This window comes from Panthera onca, chromosome A1 (genome assembly GCF_046562875.1).
Source record: "Panthera onca isolate mPanOnc1 chromosome A1, mPanOnc1 haplotype 2, whole genome shotgun sequence".
NCBI lineage: Eukaryota > Metazoa > Chordata > Mammalia > Carnivora > Felidae > Panthera > Panthera onca.
The window spans coordinates 69,509,283-69,529,478 of record NC_138339.1 but is presented as its reverse complement, the minus strand read 5'-3'; the positions used below and the strand labels follow the sequence as shown (position 1 = coordinate 69,529,478).

The following is a 20,196-nucleotide window of genomic DNA, read 5'->3' as shown; positions in this document are numbered from 1 at the left end:
TCGCGCGCGTGCTCTCTCTCTCTCTCTCTCTCTCAAAAATAAACATTAAAAAAATTTCTTTAAAAACCATAAAATCTTAAGTGCATGTGGATATATGGGAAGGAAATATATAAAAATTATAAATAATATTTTGATCACAATTGAGATTTATTATAAAATTTCCTTTTATTTTCAAACTTCACGTTAAGCTACTACAGTATCCTCTCTAAGCATTTTTCTATGCATATATATATATTTTTTTTAATGAAGTTGGGATTATATTTCAAAAAAAAATTTTTCAATTACAACTGACCCTTGAACAACATAAGTTTCAACTGGACTGGTCCACTTATGCAAATTTTTTCGATAAATACAGTACAGTACTGAATGTGTTTCCTCTTCTTTATGTGTTTCTTTTTTAAAGTTTATTTTTTTATTTCTTTGGAGAGAGAGAGAGAGCACAAGCAGGGAAGGGGCAGAGAGAGGGAGAAAAATGATCCGAAGCAGGCTCTGTGCTGCCAGTGCAGAGCCTGACACAGGGCTCAGACTTATAAAACGTGAAATCATGATCTGAGCCAACACCAAGAGTAGGACACTTCACTGACTGAGCCACCCGGGCACCCCCTTGTGATTTTCATAATAACATTTACTTTTCTCTAGCTTACTTTATTATAAGAATACAGTGTATAATATATATAACATACAAAATATGTGTTAATCAACCATTTATGTTGTCAGTAAGTCTTCCAGTCAACAGTAGGCTATTAGTAGTTACATTTTGAGGGAGTCAAAAATCATGCGAATTTTTGACCCTTTGGGGTATCTGTGTCCCCAACCCCTGCACTCAAGGATCAGCTGCACTGTGAGTTTTTACTGTGCTTCAGGGAACCATTAAGAGGCCTTTACCTTTAGGCAAAATCATTACACCTTTCATTTGACACTTGATCTATAGTTTAGAGCATCTTCAACTACTAATTTACATTATTCCCAGAAAAGTTCTGTGTGATAAGAAGGTCAGGGAATACTGTCTTTTTCTAGATAAGAGAACAAAAGCTGACCTGAAGTCACTTATTTGTGGGTGGGAGAACTAGGCCTTAAGATCAGCTCTACTGGTATTTTCCATTTGTTTCTCCTTGTTGGGCACTGTTCTGAGGAGTTAGAGAAATAAGAAGCGTAACATTTAATTATTTTTGTATCAGAGGCCTTGTACATTCAGATCTTTCTCCTTAAAATCACTGCAACTCAGACCTTGCATTGAGAAACCCAACTACTTAGAGACATCTAAAGACACACTAGAGGAAGAACCGGGGAAGGTTTTATTAGATATGGAATTTTATTTTTTTTTTTAAACCTTTTTTTTTTTTAACGTTTTATTTATTTTTGAGACAGGGAGAGACAGAGCATGAACAGGGGAGGGTCAGAGAGAGGGAGACACAGAATCTGAAACAGGCTCCAGACTCTGAGCTGTCAGCACAGAGACCGACGCGGGGCTCGAACTCACGGATCGTGAGATCATGACCTGAGCAGAAGTCGGCCGCTTAACTGACTGAGCCACCCAGGCGCCCCTAGATATGGAATTTTAATTCAGACTGCTTTTATGGGCATGTATGCCTACTTTTAAAGTCAGAGATTACATATGAATAAAAAATTAGACGTTTGACATCATCTTTATCTTTTGGAGAGCTGTTTTGATATTGTGAGCTGGCATATGCCTAGTTGGAAATAGTAAGTGTTCAGGGATTCCGTAGGAAATATATGGCCAGAGTATGAAAAGGAGAGAGTGTTCATGTTTGAAGACAACATAAGAAGAGAAAAACGTTTAGTTTAAGAACAAAGAACTAAAGCAAACCAAGTAAAGTAAGGATAAATGCGTGCAAATTTGGACACTTAGGGCTTTTTAAATTGTATGACCAAGATAAGGTACTTACGCCTAATTATGTAGGAATATACATATGACTTATAATAATGAATACAAGTGAATGCAAGAGGCCTGCGTGTATATCTCTGTATGTCAAAGGCTTGTCTGATCGTGAGAGCAAACCTGCAGGATGTACTTCATGCCTGGCCTGCTATGTGCCAGTTACAGCTAAAGGCATACAATCATGAGCAAAACAGAAAATAACCCCTGCCTTTCTGGAGCGTGGATTCTGGTGGGAGCAGAAAAATAAAGAAGATAAACTAAGAGAGACATAACGTATTAGATGGTAATACATGTTAAGGAGGAAAACAGAGAAGGGAAAGGCAATTCTAGATGATGATGCAAGTTTGCAGAGTGTGGTTGGCAGAGGACCTTGCAGAAAAGATGATAATGGAGTAAAAATGTGCAGGAAGTTAGAGAATAAGAGACTCGTGCAGATTTCTGGGGGTAGAGTGGTCCCGGAAGAGTTAAGAGAAAGTATGAAGGCCTGAAGGCAGATGATGTGGTGAAAATAGAAGCTCCACGTGAGCTGACCTTTTCTTTAATTCCTTGCTGCATCTTATTGCCTAAAATAGTGCCTGCACATAGTAAGGGCTCAGTAACAATTTGCTGATTGAGCAAATCTTAAATGAGTGTTCTTTCTAGTGTTCTGCTACAGTCTCTTGTGGGTCTACTTTTCAAGTCAAGGAAAGGACACACCAGAGATGGTAGCCTTCCTGAGTTTACCTGTCAGTTCATGTGCTAAAGGGAATGAATGGATAGAATGGGGGGGGGGGGGGGGTTAACAAAGCCCCTGAGCCTCAGGTTGCCACATCTAGGTATGGATGGTAGAGCAACCTAAGCCTGAGGACTTCTGGGGCACATGGTGACCACTGTTCCTTAGCCTGTTCCCAGATGACCCTTTCCATGATTGTTTCCTGGAAGTGGTTCCAGCTGACTGCAGTCAGTAAGAGGAAGGTTTAATCCTCTCCAATGAGGGGCCGTCACTTGTTTTCCAGATCACCTCTTTTTTATGGTTACCTGCTCCTTTCATTCTTCCTGTTTATTGCCTATCTTCCTGTCATACAAACCTCATCACTTCCCAGATGAAAAATTCCATTGCTACCCATTTGGTTCAGACCCTTGAGCATTCAGACCTTCTAGGGGTCTGGCCTCCACTCACTATATCCACCTAGCTTCCCTTGATCTTCTCACCTGTGGACAGGTGGACCACCACCTTTCCTGGATTGCTGGCTGAGTGCTGACTCAGCTACCCTTTATAAAATGAGACCGATGTGAGATATGCCTGCTTCAGGTCTGTTGTGAGAAACAGATAAAATAATGCTGTGAAAGCCCTTTGAAAACAGAAGTGTTTTATAAACATACATTATTATCCTGATGATGCTTACCATACTTGCCAGCTCAGGTGCAAGGTAGGGTTTTAGCAGAGGGAATAGAAAGCAATTTAACAATTTGACCAGGAAGAATAAACACTGAAATGCTCATGTTTAACTATAACTACTATGCTGGCACATGATCAGAACTAAGTATTTAGGTCTGCTTTGCATTATCATATCACTTGGTGCCAGTTCCTGTGTTGGTCTTTGATTCTTAGCACAGATTTCTAGCAGTTGTTTAAAAGCTTACTTGTGGGGTGCCTGGGTGGCTCAGTCGGTTAAGCATCCAACTGTTGATTTCAGCTCAGGTCTTGATCTCATGGGTCATGAGTTCAAGTCCCATGTCAGGCTCTGTGCTGACGGTGTGGAGACTGGTTGGGATTCTTTCTCTCCCTTTCTCTGTCCCTCCCCAGCTCATGCTCAAGATAGATAGATAGATAGATAGATAGATAGATAGATAGATAGATAGACAGACATAAAATCATACTAGTAATCCTAGGGGATTGATTTGTCCATTCAAAATCACTTCTTTAAAGAGTTGCTGTCTGTCCCCTAAGCTCTAATAATAGGAAAATAATCTTTGAAAGAAGCCTCATGCAGATACTGATTCAATGAATGCTTGGTGCTTAAAATGTATCAAGTGTAATTCCATGGTTACACTAAAAGAAGACAAAAATGACTCAGTGAAGAAATCCAGAAGCTAGACCTCAACATTTTCTATTGTGTTCCTGTTTTTGTGTTCTGGCATCTCCCAGCATACGATAATGAATTGTTCCTTTAGAGATAGCACAGCATTTTTCCCATTGAAGTAATGTCAGCATAGCCATTGGGTTCCAAGCAAGACCAGAGGTCTAGTATCTAAGTAAGCGTTTTCCTACCTACCACCTCACAGTATTTCCATGAGAAATGGGTCTGAGAACCACCTTGACGTGATGGAGTCACACCTTTTTGCCTGCCTAACTTCCTCATTGGCAGTGTGATAGAGGATGTCCCTACTTGCCCATTCCCCAGGCCACTGTCTGAAGTTTCCTTAAATTCTACACCTCACTTGGTCTTCTTGACTTCTCATTGAGAAAATGATTATGGGCTCACGCAATGGTCTCTCACCATTGCGTGAGCCCATAATCATTTTCTCAATGAGAAGTCAAGAAGACCAAGTGAGGTGTAGAGATTCTGTCTCTTGTGCATGCGTGCTCGCTCTCTCTCTCAGAATAAATAAATAAGAAATTATATAACTAAGATAAAATTACCCAGCAGTAAATATCAGAATTAGGACCCACATCCAGGTTTTCTGAATCTGGGTGCTGCACAGGGTCTCAGAGGGTAGTGTTTGACTTTTATTTAAGAGTCAGCAAGTCTGTTCCTCAAAGTCCGGTTTTTCAGGAATTGGTCTATATTGGTAGATGAATGTATGTTTTTGTAAAAGTATATCTTGCTTTTATACTTGATATATGCTTTTGGAAAAAACTATGTGTCATATATTTGGAGTTGTGAAGATAGGAGCAAACATCTATTAAAACCCTGCCTCCCAGCATGCTGAACACCCCAGCGCACTCCTGTCTGGGAATGTTGTCTGGGAGTGTAACTGTTAGCCTTCTCATTCTGTAGGTTCATCGTCCAGCTCCCTTCTCTTTATCAACCTCCTTTTCTTGTACTATCAAAAGCTTGAGATATTAAAAAGAAGATTCTCTAAAGGCTTGAAAACTGGGGAACAGGAACATCACTGAAATGCACCAAACAGGAAAACCATGCTGTCAGGAAAGCCTATTGATTAACAGAGAAGGGAGTCTTGGTAGAGAGGATGCTGGGAGACTCTCACCAGGGACCGGGGAGGGGAAGGGTGACAGATCAGGTGTCAGGGTTCTTTAGGCTGGAGTGATAGGTTCAGCCTAGAATGCTGACATTCTAGGGACCAGAAGGAACTTGATGAAGCTGTTTAATTAGGTGAACAACGAAAGATAACGTTGTTCAGGTTTTTTTTCCCCCACTGCTTTTATGTTCAGGTATATTTTTATTTAATTCATTTATAGATATGTTATCTTTATATCCACATTACATTTAACTCTATTCTCTATGGCATTTTAGTTTGGTTTGTGCTGAACTGTTTCTTGCAAATAGTTCAACAATCATTTACACATCAGCACCACTTACTGAATAAGATTTTTCTCTTGTTTACACTGCCCCCTTTTCTTATAAGAAGCAGTTTAAGGTTTTTACTTCATTTTGCCTTTCTTACAAGAATTGATTAGTATTTTATTAATCTCCCTGACTTCTGGAAAGGTGAAAATTGTGGAGAAAATTTCTTTTGTTGTACATATCTAAGAACAGTCAGTCATTCACCTTCCCCTTTCTTTTTGTCATTTTATCTTGTTGATCAAAAAAGGATAACTGTTATTGGACATTTTAATGAATGCCCTGGAAAATGAATTTCTACTGGTTATTTCCTGTCTCAGCACTGAAAATGCAGCGTGCAATTTTCTAACCTTTCCAGTTGCCAGAATACACTGAAAGATGGGTGTTGGTAGGCATTTTGGAGGAATCTGGGCAGGTTGGAGAAATTTTCCCACCAGGTGTTCAGCCATGCCTTAATCTCTATTTATTTTAGACATTCTTTGTGGAGGGTGGGGACACATTTATTTTGGAGAATTTAGTCAAAGTTATGGCTTTCTCTCTTCCACAAAAAAAAAAAAAAAAAAGGTACATACATAATGTTTATTACAGTTTCCAGAAGTTTACTGATCTGTGAACCTCACATCATTAATGAGCAAATCAAGTTTCTTTTGGTGTGAGACAGGAAGAGCACAGCTCTATATTTTGAGCTCTCATCCATTTTGATAAAGGAACATCAAAGAACATCCTTTTCTTATGAGGGACTGCCATGTGCCATGTGCATGTATCGTTTTCAGAATGGCCTTCCTTAAATCCTGTTTATAATGGGAAGAATGGATGGGTGATGGGTAGGCAGGCTGTGGATGGATAGAAACGACAGTTTCTAATCCTTACTTACTGAACTGATACCTCTTTTGATAAATCATGGTTTTAGTGCTACTGGAACCATTGAATAAATACTCCTTTTTTTTCTGTTAATAATATTTTCTTACTGTTTTTGTTTATTTTTTGGAGAGAGAGACAGCAGAGGAGGGGCAGAGAGACAGAGGGACAGAGGGGACAGAGAGGGACAGAGGATCTGAAGTGGGCTCTGTGCTGACAGGCTGACAGCAGTGAGCCCAATGGAGGGCTGAACCATGAGATCATGACCTGATCTCTCATGAACCATGAGATCATGACCTGAGCCGAAGTCAGATGCTCAACTGACTTAGGCACCCAAGCACCCCAGTACTCCCTTTTTCTAACTTCAAATCAAAGAGTGAGCCCCTTCAGGTTTTAGGCTTTTCTTATATTACATCAAAAGTAGTCTTCCTCTTTTCCCTCCTAGCTAGCTGTGGGCACCAATCCATAGCTAGAGCAAAGGCAAGAAAGAGAAAGAAGCTGTTAAACGCACTTTGGAATCAAACCACCTTTTTGGAGTGTATCCCCTCTATTACTGGCCAAGTGACTTAGCGCAAGTCACATTATTCTCCCACTTGCCTCATTAGCAACATGGCAACGATAACGGTACCCACCCTTAGAGATGTTCTAAGGATTAAATGAGTTAATGGTTGTGAAGCGTTTAGAATAGTATCTGGCATGTAGTAAGCACTGAGTGCTTGACAAATGAAGTTTCTCAATGGTGATAGTTCAGTCATGAGCAGTTGTAATTGTTACTAAAAGTGAAATTAAAATGTTGGCCCTTTTTTTTCTTAATGTGTATTTATTTTGAGATAGAGGGAGAGGCAAAGCATGAGCAGGGGAGGGGGGGACAGAGACAGGGAGACACAGAATCGGAAGCAGGGTCAAGGCTCTGAGCTGTCAGCACAGAGCCTGACGTGGGGCTCGAACGGTAAGATCATGACCTGAGCCGAACTTGGCCGCTTAACTGACTGAGCCACCTCCCAGGCACCCCAATGGTTTTTTTTTTAATATATAAATTGGAGGCTGAAGTTCATTCCCAAAGTAAATCTTGATCTCACTTTAACTTGTATTCCTCATGTATTTTTTGAAAAAGCTGAGCAGTTATTAATAACACACCTGAAATTGTCTATGTGCCAGGCGTTGGGCCGAGTATTTTCTTTATATTCAGCTCTCCCAACAGTTCTATGAAGGTAGGCAATATTGCGCCCCTGTTACAGAAGAGGAAACTAGCTGACCTGAAGATGGTAGGTAACTTACCCAGGTCACACAGCCAGTAAATGATATGCTGGGAGATACATCCCAGCATGTGTGACTCTGGATCCTCACCCAGACACTTAGACTGCCTCTTACTTGAGAACAGAAGGGGAGCAGTAGTGCTTAAAATGTTGAGGAACACTGCCTGTTTTTCAGTGACTACCCCATAATTATGGGACATGCTTAGAAGGATCTACCAGTCATTTGTGGGAAGCCTCCTGAAGGACGTGTGTTGGGTCAATTAGTGATCATTGCTATTGGAGTATAAGAGGAGATGCTTTGTGATAGGGATATTCCTGTGCATTTAAATGTAGTAACACAAACTTGTATACCACCTCAACTATTCCAGAGGCTTTTGTGAGATGAGATGAGTTTATCCATGAAGAGTATTCTCTACAGGGTCATGCTCACAACAAGTGCTCAAAAAGTGTTAGCTGCAGGGGTGCCTGGGTGGCTCCGTCGGTTAAGCATCCAACTCTTGGTTTGTGGCTCAGGTCATGATTTCATAGTTTCATGGGTTCAGGCCCCACATCAGGTTCTGTGCTGACAGTGCGGAGCTTGGTTGGGATTCTCGCTCCCTCTCTCTGCCCCTCCCCACCTGCACGGTCTCTTACTCTTTCAAAGTAAACAAATAAACTTAAAAAAAAAAAAAAGTGTTAGTGACAATTACTGTTAAGGTCACTGTGGTTGCGCCTGATCCCCAAAGGGGTGCTTCACGAGTCTCAGCAAGTTTTCTAAGTTCTTGGAGGTTCAATGATGTATTCCCAGACACATGACTGGTTCTTGGATGGGACCAAAGCAAACCTTGCCTCTGATTGAGCTTTTTCTAACCTCGATGGCTTTGTTCTGCAAGCCAGACCATCTTCTCTCCACTCCCCCCGGTGGCCTGAGAAACCTCGCAGGCCCTGCCTAGACCAGAGCCACAGGTCAGTTTATCCCCTGAAGTGAGTTCTGCAGTGGATTTTCCAAGTGACTGCAGAACGCCCAAGCCTTCCTGAAGGGAGTCAGCCTCAACCGTGATCTGAGCTGTTTTACGAAGACACTTAATTTGAAGCTCTTGGCACAATTTGAAAATTTGTAAATTTCCTTCACTTAACCCCCATCCCTTTTTTTCCTGAGATCCAGGTAGTCCCAATATATTAATGAATATAAAAGCAGGTATTTTGAGTCTGTTTACTCCCCTTGAGCGTACAGTATCTTTTTTTGTGAAGGTATCTGTTTTCTTGCATGCATATTCAAGTTAAATTCACAGTTTCCCTACTTTGAAAAACAGTTTTCTTGGAAATAAAATGATGAGACAGACTTTGAAACTGAAAAACTGCTGCTTTGCTTCAGGTATTTTTGCTTGAAAACTGATACTTTCATGAATATTTAATTTTTAAAAACTTGGACAAGATGATTGCTATTTTAGTTGGTATGCTAGCCCTTAAACAAAAGTGGTGCAGTTTTAGTTTTGAGAGAAAGTGTAACTTTTTTTCCCATCAATGAAAATTACTTTTCATTACTTTAATCTCTACTTTTGTATTGTTTAAATCTCTTGTAAAATTAATGGTAAAATTCCAAAGATGATGTTTCCCTTCCTTATTATTATTATTATTTGTCACTTCCAGTCTGCTAAAGGCCTTATACACACATTCATTATTTCGAGGGCAAATGTGTTGCAGGAATTTTAGCAAAACCTGCTGTCAGATGGTTTTGTATGGATGATCTAGTGAATTAAAATGGCCAAAGCTTTAGGTTATAGTGATATGTGCATTTATTTCATTTTATTATTTTATTTTATTTTATTTCATTTTATTTTTATTTTTATTTTAGAGAGTGTGCAAATGGGAGAGAGGGGCACAGGAAGAGAGATAGAGTATTAAGCAGGCTCTACACTCAGTGCAGAGCCCAAAACAGGACTTGATTCCACGACTCTGGGATCGTGACCTGAGCCACAATTAAGAGTTGGACTCTGAACCGACTGAGCCACCCAGGCACCCCAGTGATAGGTGCTTTTAAAACAGTCTCATCAGGGGAGCCTGGGTGGCTCAGTTGGTTGAGCACCCCGACTCGATTTCGGCTCAGGTCATGATCTCAGGTTTAATGAGTTCAGGCCCCACGCTGGGCTCTGCACTGACAGCGTGGAGCCTGCTTGGGATTTTCTCTGCCTCCTTCTCTGTCTGCCTGTCCGCTCTCAAAAATAAACATTTTAAAAAAAGAGTCTCATCAATAAACCATCTAATCAGTGAGTCTGAATTGGGACTTCGTTATGATTTTGATGCATAATTGTTTTATGTATAATTTGGACAGTCTCTGATTCCTAAGCTACAGAGTTATGATGTCAGTAAAGAAAATTTATGAATAAGAAGTTAGAGAGTATCGTTTAATTTGTAGCTATTATTAAAATAATCACCAATAATTATTTGATTGTATTGATAGAAATAATAATAGCTAAAATGTACTGAGGGCTTCCTATGCTACAGACACTGAGCTGAATCCCCGTTAAACAGCTGAATTTCATTTCATCTCCATTTTATGGTAAAAGAAAATGGGGTTTTGCTAAAAGCAGCTAGTAAATTGCAGAGCTAGGATCTAGATCTCGAGCTGTCTGACTCCCACCCCAGGTTCTGACCCACTTTCTACAGCTTCTGCACCAAACATTCTGTCTTAAAAGCTAAGCCACCATACGTAGTATTTTCAGTGGCTTAATATGTACCATGAGTCAATGAAGAAGGTAGTCCTGTATTAGCTCCATTTTACAGATAAGGAAACTGATGCTTAGGTGGTAAGTGATATTCCAAGGCTGTACAATTGGCAGAGGAGAGAATTCTCTTTGTTATTCTTCTGGAGACCTTATGTATATGCTAAATGAAGTATTTTCTGACTGTGCTGTTTTCCTGCTATTTTGGAACTGAAATTTTTTGAAATTGTATTAGGAATCTTTATCATATGATTTAAACTTGCTATGATTATCATGTTCGTCCCGTGATGACTCAGAATTCCTTAAATGACTTTTTTGTCTCCCTTCAAACAAAATCTTAGCAGTACCACTGCAAAATAACAGTGTGAAATGTCATAAAATAGTTTATTCCAGCCAAGAATCTGAGGTGAGGACAGCTTTAAATTGTTCAGGCACATTAAAGTCAAATCAGTGGTGAGAACGCTGGCAACTCTTCAGAAAAGATGTCTCTATGGCACAGTTAAAAATTGTATCCCCTAGTGAGGATGATTAAGAACATGGGCATATTCATATCTGTGGCCACAGACTTGAAAAGGGGATCATTTTCATCATGGGGTCGGTACTCAACATACTCCACTCCTTTGAGTAGCCGAACACTTCTTAATTCTTCCAAGGATTTTTTAATTTATTTTGCTTATTATACAAGCATCTTCTCCCTTTAGGAAATGTAAAATGTATTAAGAAAATCATAACTTAAAATAGTCAGAGCACTCGTGGCATCCTTACTTAAATGGATGCAAGACATTTTATTGCAAGAAAGTGTATCTTGATCCCTGTAGCTGACTTGTCATGTTTAGTATTTTTCTCTTGGCCTGCAGAAGAAGAATAGCTTCTGTAATGTGAATTTAAATGATACATCAAGCTAATAAATGTGGTTGGCCTAGCAAGTGATAAGCATAACTAATTCAATTTAAATGTCTTTTATATAAAAATAATGAACCAATGCATTAAAGATTAAAAATGTTAATGCAATTAGCAAAAATTAGCATTCAATAAAAAAGTGTGTTTCAGTTCTGAGGTGGATGATACATCATTCAGTGGCCAGATAAGGACTAAATTCAGGTACACATGATTCAACCAATGTGTATGTTAAAACTAAGTAAATAAAAATTAAATGCTTTATTTGAAGAAACTTTTATGAGTAACATGTGGACGAAAGGGATACCCAAGTCCTCAGGAACTATGGAGGAAACCAAAACGTGAGGTGACTTAACAAGAAGACTTAAAACGTAATGTCTCTTGACTCCTCGTGGGGAACGTAGAGGGGGTGTAGCAGGTGGAAAGGCACAGTGAACATGGGACCTGAAGGGAAACGAATTTCCATAGCTTACCCACTAAATCAAGCTTTTGTGGTTTGGGGGCGCTGACTTCAAGCCAGTGGAGTATACAGTGGTGTCAGTATTTGCCTCAATGTCACTGGGGCATGTTGGCCCTCTCCTCATTTGCAGGTGGACGGCAAGCATTCTGATGAAGCAGCCTTGATCCTCCACAGGAAGGGGTTTGACTGCCGCTTTTCTAGCAGAGACACAGGGCTGCTTTGTTCCACCACCCAGGGAAAGGTGAGCTAAAAAGTTACTTTTGCTTGTTGAGTTAGTGCACTTTGAAATCCTTGACAGTGAGATGTACCTCGCCTCTTCACTGACTCGTTCCCCTCAGCTGCTATAATTAACTCAAGTCTTTCTATCTTAAGAAAGCACTTTCCCAACCTTCAGTCTCTTCTCCTTGTCAACATCAACATGCATGGCTGGAACACATTTATGTTTGGAGATGACACTCTAATCCATTCTTAAGCCTTCCGTCGCTAACCAGCAAAGCATCTTCTTCCCTGCAGCGCACCCCCCTCCCCACCGTATTTCCTCTTCTCTCAGACATACTCATGTAGGATCTATTTCAGTGAAGTCTTAGAGGGGCCAAGGCACGTTTTATAATAACTGAAGCAGGGTGGAGTATCAGTAGGGAAGCAGCAGAAAGCAGTGACATTGTGGCCATTCGGGTAGTTTAACCACTGCCCTGAAGCAGCCTTACTTAGCTCCAGTCAGTAGTTTCCCCAGGGGAAAATGCAGGTCTAGATCTCCTGATTAAGCCAGATTTGCATGTGGGTCTGTACTGGGCAGGCCGAACAGGTCCCCAGGCTGACTTGCTGGCTGCTCATTTTTTAGGTTTTTTTTTTAAAAGCTGTTGTTGCTGATAGTTCCATCAAGCCTCCTTGGAAGGAAATGAACCTCCAGAGTTCTGCCTCTGGCTCTGATCAGGCTGTGCTCAAAGAAGACATTTGAACAGGTCCTAGCACACAGGCAGGTCTGCCCCAGGGGGCAGCTCAGCTCACCCAGCTCTTCCCCGAAACCTCACAGATACCCTGCAGATCAGACTCAAGTGATTCAGTTTCAACCCTACAAATTAGGATGTGCGTAGGATCTGAAAAGAAAAGAAAATATGGTAGGGGGTTAAAATCCACTTAAGCAGATAAGCTTCTCCATTTCTTGTACCATGCCCTATATGGAGTTGGTGTGAAGAAAGCACTGATTTTTTTTTTTTTCATTATGTTTATACTTTACCTTATTACTGATGACATAAGTATATTTGGTGTGAGCATTTGTATTTACACATTAAGACATCAAGTCTTAAGGGGATTTACCATCCGGAGATACCTATTAGGATAACCTGCTTGGGGTGAGGGTAGCACTTTCCCAGTAGTCTTCCCACCCTGAAAATGGGACTTGCTGACCTGATGCACGTCCCTTGTAGTGGGCCTGTGTCCTTTCTCTCAGCTCTTTTGGAACAGGAAGAACTACACTGTTAGGTGTTAAGTGTTGAGTAAAAGAGGATACAGATGTTTTTAAAGCTTGCTGGCCCATAGATGTTTTTTTTTTTTTCTTTTATTGAAAAAGTGCTCCCTGCACATGATAAATTCTCAAGAAATACAGAAGAGGACTGGAGAACGAACTGCCCTCTCCTCGCTTCTGGGATGGTCTGTGTGTCCAAACATGCACAGGAGTATTGAATCTCCTTCCCCTTCCCCTTTTAATCATTAAAAGGAATCTTTAAATGCAATTTCACTCTCATACTGTTTTCCACTGAATATATAGATGAGCTACTAATCTTTCTTCAAAGTAGACCTAACTGTGCAACTTTTTTTTATCGTTTACTTTCTAGATTTTGGTACAGAAGCTTTTTAACATGTTCACGGTCTCAAGTCTTATACCTTCCTCATTATCCTTGATGCATTCACCTCCAGATGCCCGAAATATAAGTGAGATCAGTTTGAGTCCCATGGAAATCAGCACATTCCGAATCCAGTTGAGATGAACCTGGCTTTCAAATTTGGATTGGGAAGCATTGTCTTTTATACACTTCTTGGTTTGACGTGCAATAAGGAAGCACATTATTTTAGCTTCTGGCTACTGTGAGAACATGAATTCTGTGATTATTACTATTTTTTTTTACCAGTACAGAAAGAAAAAAAAGAAAGCCATGCTATAGCCAATGTTTTTTTTTTTTAAAGTTCCATCCATGAACCACCACCATCCAGTATGAATTGATGCAACAACAAATGAAGATATGTCTAAAACAGCCTCTCAACAGATTGTATCTCAGGTTAAATGCTAACTAATTATATCTGTGTTGGGGGTTGTGAAGAGGTTGCTATAAGTATTCATGTTGCCGATCCTTCATTAGTTTTACAACAATGCCCATTTTCACCAAAATGGAACAAAAAACTGGTGAGTAATAGCTAATGGCCAAAACGGTTGCAATCATTCATACACATTAGAAAATTTTCGTGTATTGAAATATGTGGCAAAGTGCAATCCATCAACCCTTATGATACGTATACAGAGTTGATCTTCATACCTTTTTCTAATGTACCACTTAACCCCTCCCTTCTCACCCTTTGTAAGTATTTCCAGAAATACCAGATTTTGAATCATTCAGTAGTAGAAAAGAGGCATATTTTCATTACTTGACAATGTGGGATAGGTGCAATTTATTCCATTGTCACTAAAATAGAAGAAGCAATTCCATAGGTACCATAACCTATTTTAGGTACCACAAGGTGTCTTTTTACACAGCTCATTTGAATACAGATGTTCTGAGAGGGGTTTTCTATTTTAAAAATAACCATATCAAAATAAATGTGCCTTATTTTTTTATAAGTCTTGTTAAATCCTTTGGTGTCCATATTCCTGTTAGGGGAAGGGGGGAAGGTGGAGGGGGCGGGGGAGAAGGTGGGTACTTTCTATGACACATAAAGTGTATCATTTTTGCCTGACTGACGATGCTGGCCACATTCTGATCTGTTTCATTAAATGTGTGGTGATGTTATTCTAAACATCTTGACTATTTGAATGTACTGAGATGTCAGAAAACAAGAAAAATACTGTTTATTAAAATATGCTGCTGCCAAGAAGACTGCAGCTCAAAGCAAGGATTTTGTAACCTGCAAAATCCATATGTGGTTTCCATTTCACAGGAGGTAACCCTATGGAAGAGAGAATGCTTTAAAAGGGACCCTGTTTTGAAACCCATTTATATGTAGCTCATCATGATTTATCTTATTAAAGAACATGTTTGTTCAGTGAATTCCAAATTTGTGTACATGCTAACCTCAAAGTGAAGTTCCAAGCCCATGTGCCATTACAATACTTTTGATAAAATTTATTTTGGGATCATTGCTAACGTGACATTAAAATAAAAGCCACACTAGCAACATTTAGTGTATTTGATTTTAAGATAGAAAGGATTCTTTGAGTATATACACTTTTGAAAACTCTCTTTGTGTTACCTAATAATTATCTGACTTTAAACTTCCTTTCACCTCCTGCCATCCCAACGTCATTATAGAGAAGTTAAAACCTAATTTCTGTTTCGCCGGGTAGTCCGATTATCATCTGGATTTTTTTTTTTTTTTAACCAAGATGCAGCTCCTAAGATTATTGTTAAGTTATGTGAAATTCATAAACTTTTTTCGCCTTTAATAACTAAGGAAACAATACTAGTGTTGATAAAGATATTACAAGGGAGTAATTTCATGCAATAAACGTGTACTGTATGTTTCCTTCCTCACTTTGGGGGATAAACAACTAAAAGAAAACAAAAACACCACTTCCTTTTTGTGGACATCTGCCAATGTTAGGATTGCTGGAAGCAAATCCCAGGAACAAGATCAGTGTTTGCGTTGCATCTTAAATGTACAACCTTCTTTGGGAGTTCACTGTGTTCTGTGGTTAAGTGGGTGTGCTTAATCGTTCTGGAAATTCTGATCAGTTGACATAAAAAATCTTGATGCAATAACTGTGGTTTTGCCACCCCTGGTTGGGTAAGATGGGTCTCTCCCACATCAGGCAGGCCTTCAGTGTGTGTTACCACCAGCCGTTCACAGGTAAAGCAGAAATTCTCTTTAAACCAGCAAGGTTCTGCTTTTTATTTTTAGAATAAATCATCAGGGATATGAACAGAGGATGCTTTTGCTTTGGGTTGTGGTCAAGAACTGATTAAATAATTCAGTGTCTCCAGCACCCACTAAAAACCACACACTTCGGTTGTGATCTCAGTGGCATATTTGTTTGCTTCAGTTTTATTACATTGGTTATCACAGTGTTCCGTTGGTCAAGTAGTTCATTCCTTTCTATGAGCTTTTTTTTTTTTTTTAATTTTAACTTGAGCTTATACCTGCCATGTTTGAGAACTCCACATCCTTGTTTTCTTCAAATACTGATTAAAATAAAATGCTATAAAACGTGTGGTGAATCGTTGTAATTACCTGCCCATGTCTTTGTTGTACTTGTGCCGAAATGTTTTTACATTCCTTTGTCTGGAAGAAAGTCTCTGCTTTCATTTTGATTATGTTGCTTACCTTGGAATCAAATAGGTTTTGATATTTTTCTCTTGGAAGATTTTATATCTTTTTGGGAATATGTAATATAAGATCTCTAATAAAAGATAAATCTTACCATGTACATGGTCCTCTAGAGTGGTTCTTCAGTCTTATTTTGTAAGCAACCTGTATGAATACATTTTGAGGGGAAGGATGGAGCAGTGAGGATCTATCTGTTCTTTGTTTCTTTAAGAACGAATCACTCTATCTTCAGCCCAATTCCAGTTAGAAAAGATAGTTTTAGAGAGCAAGTGGCAGAGAGGGGTGGTAGTGAGTTTCAGGTCTGGGTCAGGGGTCACCTCTGAGTGTGGAGTCTAGGAAACTTCTCAACAACATGGTACCTGTGGAGCTTTCTGAGCCAATTGGAGGGGCAGGTGCTGGTCAGATTCCATATGTTGCAAGATAAAAATGAGGAGAGTAAGACAAGACATAAGCTAAGAAGTTCCTTGTGAGCTGATCCGGAAGGTAAAGTGGGTTGCAAGAGTGACATCTGGAGGCAGTCTGCCAGCTTGCTGGCCCCAATCAGCACCCAGTGTAGTAGCTTTCAGGGAGTCCCTTCAAAGCCAGGAGGTGGGAGAAGGTGAAGGATAAATATACGGGAAGTTCGTATGGTCAGCCAGGCACATGATACATGCTAACTGGGGGATTTGGACTTGTTTTGGGTGACGTTAGTAAAGAGGTTAATCAATTTGTAATATGTATGTGCCAAACTGTAAAAACTTAAAGAAATATTAATATCAATAAAATTTCATCAGCAGATAATGAAGATTCTTTGGCTCCATAATATTTGATTATCAACATGTCAAAATAATTTGAATATTAAAAGTGGTAAAGAAAATCTTAATTTAGGTAGGTCTATGCTCACACACCTTAGGGAACTTACTAAGTTCTTAGGGAACTTATCACTGAGTGGTTGAGGGGTAGCTCGAAGGGTTGTGGAGGAGGGTGAGCAAGGCCCATGTTGCTGCTGTGTGTCAAAGCGGAGCACAGATGCCTGAAGAGAGGTTGTAACAGACAAGACTCCCCTCAGTGTAGACCAGCTTAAGCAAAAACAAAATTTATTGTCCCCAGTAACTGATGGTCCAGAGTAGATGGAGAGCATTCCAAATACAGTCATAGCTAAGTATGAGATGACGTCACCCAGGATCTGTCTTTATCTCCTGGTTTTGCTTTTCTCTCAGTCATTCTCCTTTTGGGGCAAGGGCTGCACATTTGGGGGCAAAAATGGCTGGCAGCTGACGCAAAGATGCAGCTGAGTGGCCCCACTGTAAAGAGAGCACCTTTATCTAATTTTCCAGCAAATGTCCTGGCATTGATGTCATTTGCTGTCATTTGGCTCATATGCTAATGACTGTGGTGAGGGCAGAATTAGGGTCAAAGGAATCACATGGAATCACATGGGTGAGAAATAGACACCCGCTCTGGCTGCCAACCTGCTCCACCCCACTGCCACACACCCAGAGAAGATGGGATTCTACAACCAGAGAAAAGAGTAAGATACTTGAAATACTAGGCAGACAAAATACAGTAGAAATACACGGCAGAGAAAACCAAACATACAGATTTAAAGGAAGCATCACACCTAATTTCAGTTCTAGGAAGGTTCCATAGAAGAAGTAGACTTGAGATAGTTCTTAAAAGATGCGTTTGATTTTAACAGAGACAATGTGCGTGTCCCCATAAAAAGACCAGAATGAGGAAAGATGGTAACAGGAAGCATAGAGAACTAGACATAGTTTCTTCTGTCTGGAGCAGCGCCATCCAATAAAACTTTCTTTAATAATGGCAAGTTCTTTATAAATGCTCTGTCCAATATAACAGCCACTAGCCCCGTGTGGCTTTTGAATATTTGAAATGTGGTAGTGCAACTAAGAAACTGAGTATTTTATTTTAGTTTAATTAAATGTAAATAGCAACATGTAGCCACTGTTTTTAGCACCGGTGTGGTGAACACGGTATGTAGAAGACAGCAGTAGGAAAAACAACTAAATAAGTTAAGGTCACATTGTGCTAGAATCCTGCTGCTATTGTCCTTCTCAGACTAGAAGCAGTGGCATCACCTGGAAACTTCCGTTAGAAGTTTCTGTTAGAAATGCAGAATCTCAGGGGGCGCTTGGGTGGTTCAGTCAGCTAAGTGTCCAGCTTCGGCTCAAGTCATGATCTCAAAGTTCTTGAGTTTGAGTCCCAAGTCTGGCTCTGTGCTGACAGCTGGGAGACTCGAGCCTGCTGGAGAATAACATATTCTGCTTCAGATTCTGTGTCTCCCTCTCTCTCTGGCCCTTCCCCACTCATGCTCTGCCTCTCTCTCTCTCTCAAAAGTAAACATTTTAAAAGTAAAAAAAAAAGAAAGAAAAGGAATACAGAATTTCAGGCCCCACCCCAGACCTGCTGAGTCACAATCTGCACTTTAAAAAGATCCCCAGAGGATTCACATACACACTAAAGCCTTGGCCCAGAACATTCCTCAGGAAGTAATTTCTCTATGCTCTTATCGAACATTTCTAAATAGCTCTTGACCGTAACTCCTATACCCTACAATGTCTAGGAAGCACCCCGTAAAACCTGTCCGCTTGTCCCACCGCCACCCAATTCTAAGCCATCTCCATGTACATGGATTCTGCCTTTGCCTTATAACAGCTCTGTCTACTTCCGGTCCTGCCCCTTACATCGCTTTTATTTCACACAGAAGCCAAAAAGTAAAATTGGAAAAACTTCTTCCCTGTTGAAAATTGTGTTTCCTGTTACTACTTGGAATAACATATAAACTTTCACCATGGCCTAGAAGCCCTGCCTGGCTTGGTCCCTATCCTACTTCATCTCAACTTTGGGAAGGGGGAGGGATTTAAGAAGTCCTCTCCTGACCCCACTCAGCCTTATCTTCTACCACACCTCCTAACTGTTGTCTAGGTGTCTTATGGGTGTCTCACATGCCAAGATTATTCCTCTTGGAGGCTTTTTGCACTCGTCCCTTCTGCTTCAAAGTTGCTCTCAAATCTTCCCCTGGCAGGCACCTTATTATTCTGGTTTGCTTCAAGCATCCTCTTCTCAAGAATCTTCCTTGACCGGCCAACTTCTATCAGTCCCGCCTGCACACCCTCACTGAGTATTGTTATGACACTACTTCTTTTCTTTATAGAGCCAAACTTGAGATTTTAGTTTGCCTTCCTCCCTGGATCATAAGCTCTCCTGAGGGCAAGAGCCCCAGCATTTCTTCAGCACTGCATCCACAGAACAGCAGGGGCTCAGAAAATATTTGTTCAATAAATAAATAAAGATACGTTTACCTCCAGGAAACGTTGTGAAATAAAAATTGTAATTTTCAGAATTACAATTTTTCAACAGCTCCTTACATCTTCATGTGTTCATGTCAGTTTCCTGCTCAAAAACCTTCAGGAAGGTCCTATTACCAGAAATTAAGGTATAGCCGTTTCAAGCTGCATTCCTGATCTCTCTGAAGGATGTGGCCTCCTTAGGGAAGATATTATAGTTGCTTAACAACCAGCCATTGCCCCTCTGCCTTCCTTGCTAATAAAACCCGGATTTTATTCATAATCAGATACTCATGAGCTTCAGGAGATGAATTGCTCTTGCTCTAAGTTAGTCATGATAATTTTCTTCTCCAGGCTGGATAATGAATTTAGGAATTGGTATGTGACACAATTTTGGCCAATGAACTATCATGGGAAGCCAACTGGGGACTCCTGGCAGAGGCCTCCTCTCTCTTCAGAAGGAGAGAGCATTGCCTTTAGAGGGCAATGTTTAAAGGCAGTATGGATGTCAGTGTTGATGCTGGAGCTGATGCAGCCATTTTGCAAGCCTATAGCAACAAGGCTGAGGACAAAAGTCAACTAGATGACCAAGTAAAAAATGAGTAGAGCCTGGGTCCCTGATGATGTTGAGCAGCTGAATGAACCCCCTCCAACCTTCTTGTTATGTGAAATAATGTCACTTTACTATTTAAACCATTTGGAGTTTACTGTTTTGTTATAAAGAGCTAAAAACATGTAAACTGATGCTTCTCACTGCTGCCCCAGCACCATGCTTTCTTGTTTAGATACTTTCC

General features: G+C 40.2%; 1 protein-coding gene across 2 annotated transcripts in view; it reads left to right on the top strand.

Moving 5' to 3' along the window:
- The window catches only part of MAN2A1 (mannosidase alpha class 2A member 1), a 166,193-nt gene extending 149,978 nt beyond the window's left edge, over positions 1-16,215 (top strand). For both annotated transcript variants that reach the window (XM_060635233.2, XM_060635234.3), the window contains exons 21-22: positions 11,710-11,820; positions 13,415-16,215. In XM_060635233.2, coding sequence (XP_060491216.1) covers positions 11,710-11,820; positions 13,415-13,567 — 264 coding nt within the window. In that variant the 3' untranslated portion in view covers positions 13,568-16,215. The remainder of the gene's footprint in view (positions 1-11,709; positions 11,821-13,414) is intronic.
- Positions 16,216-20,196: the final 3,981 nt, after the last annotated feature.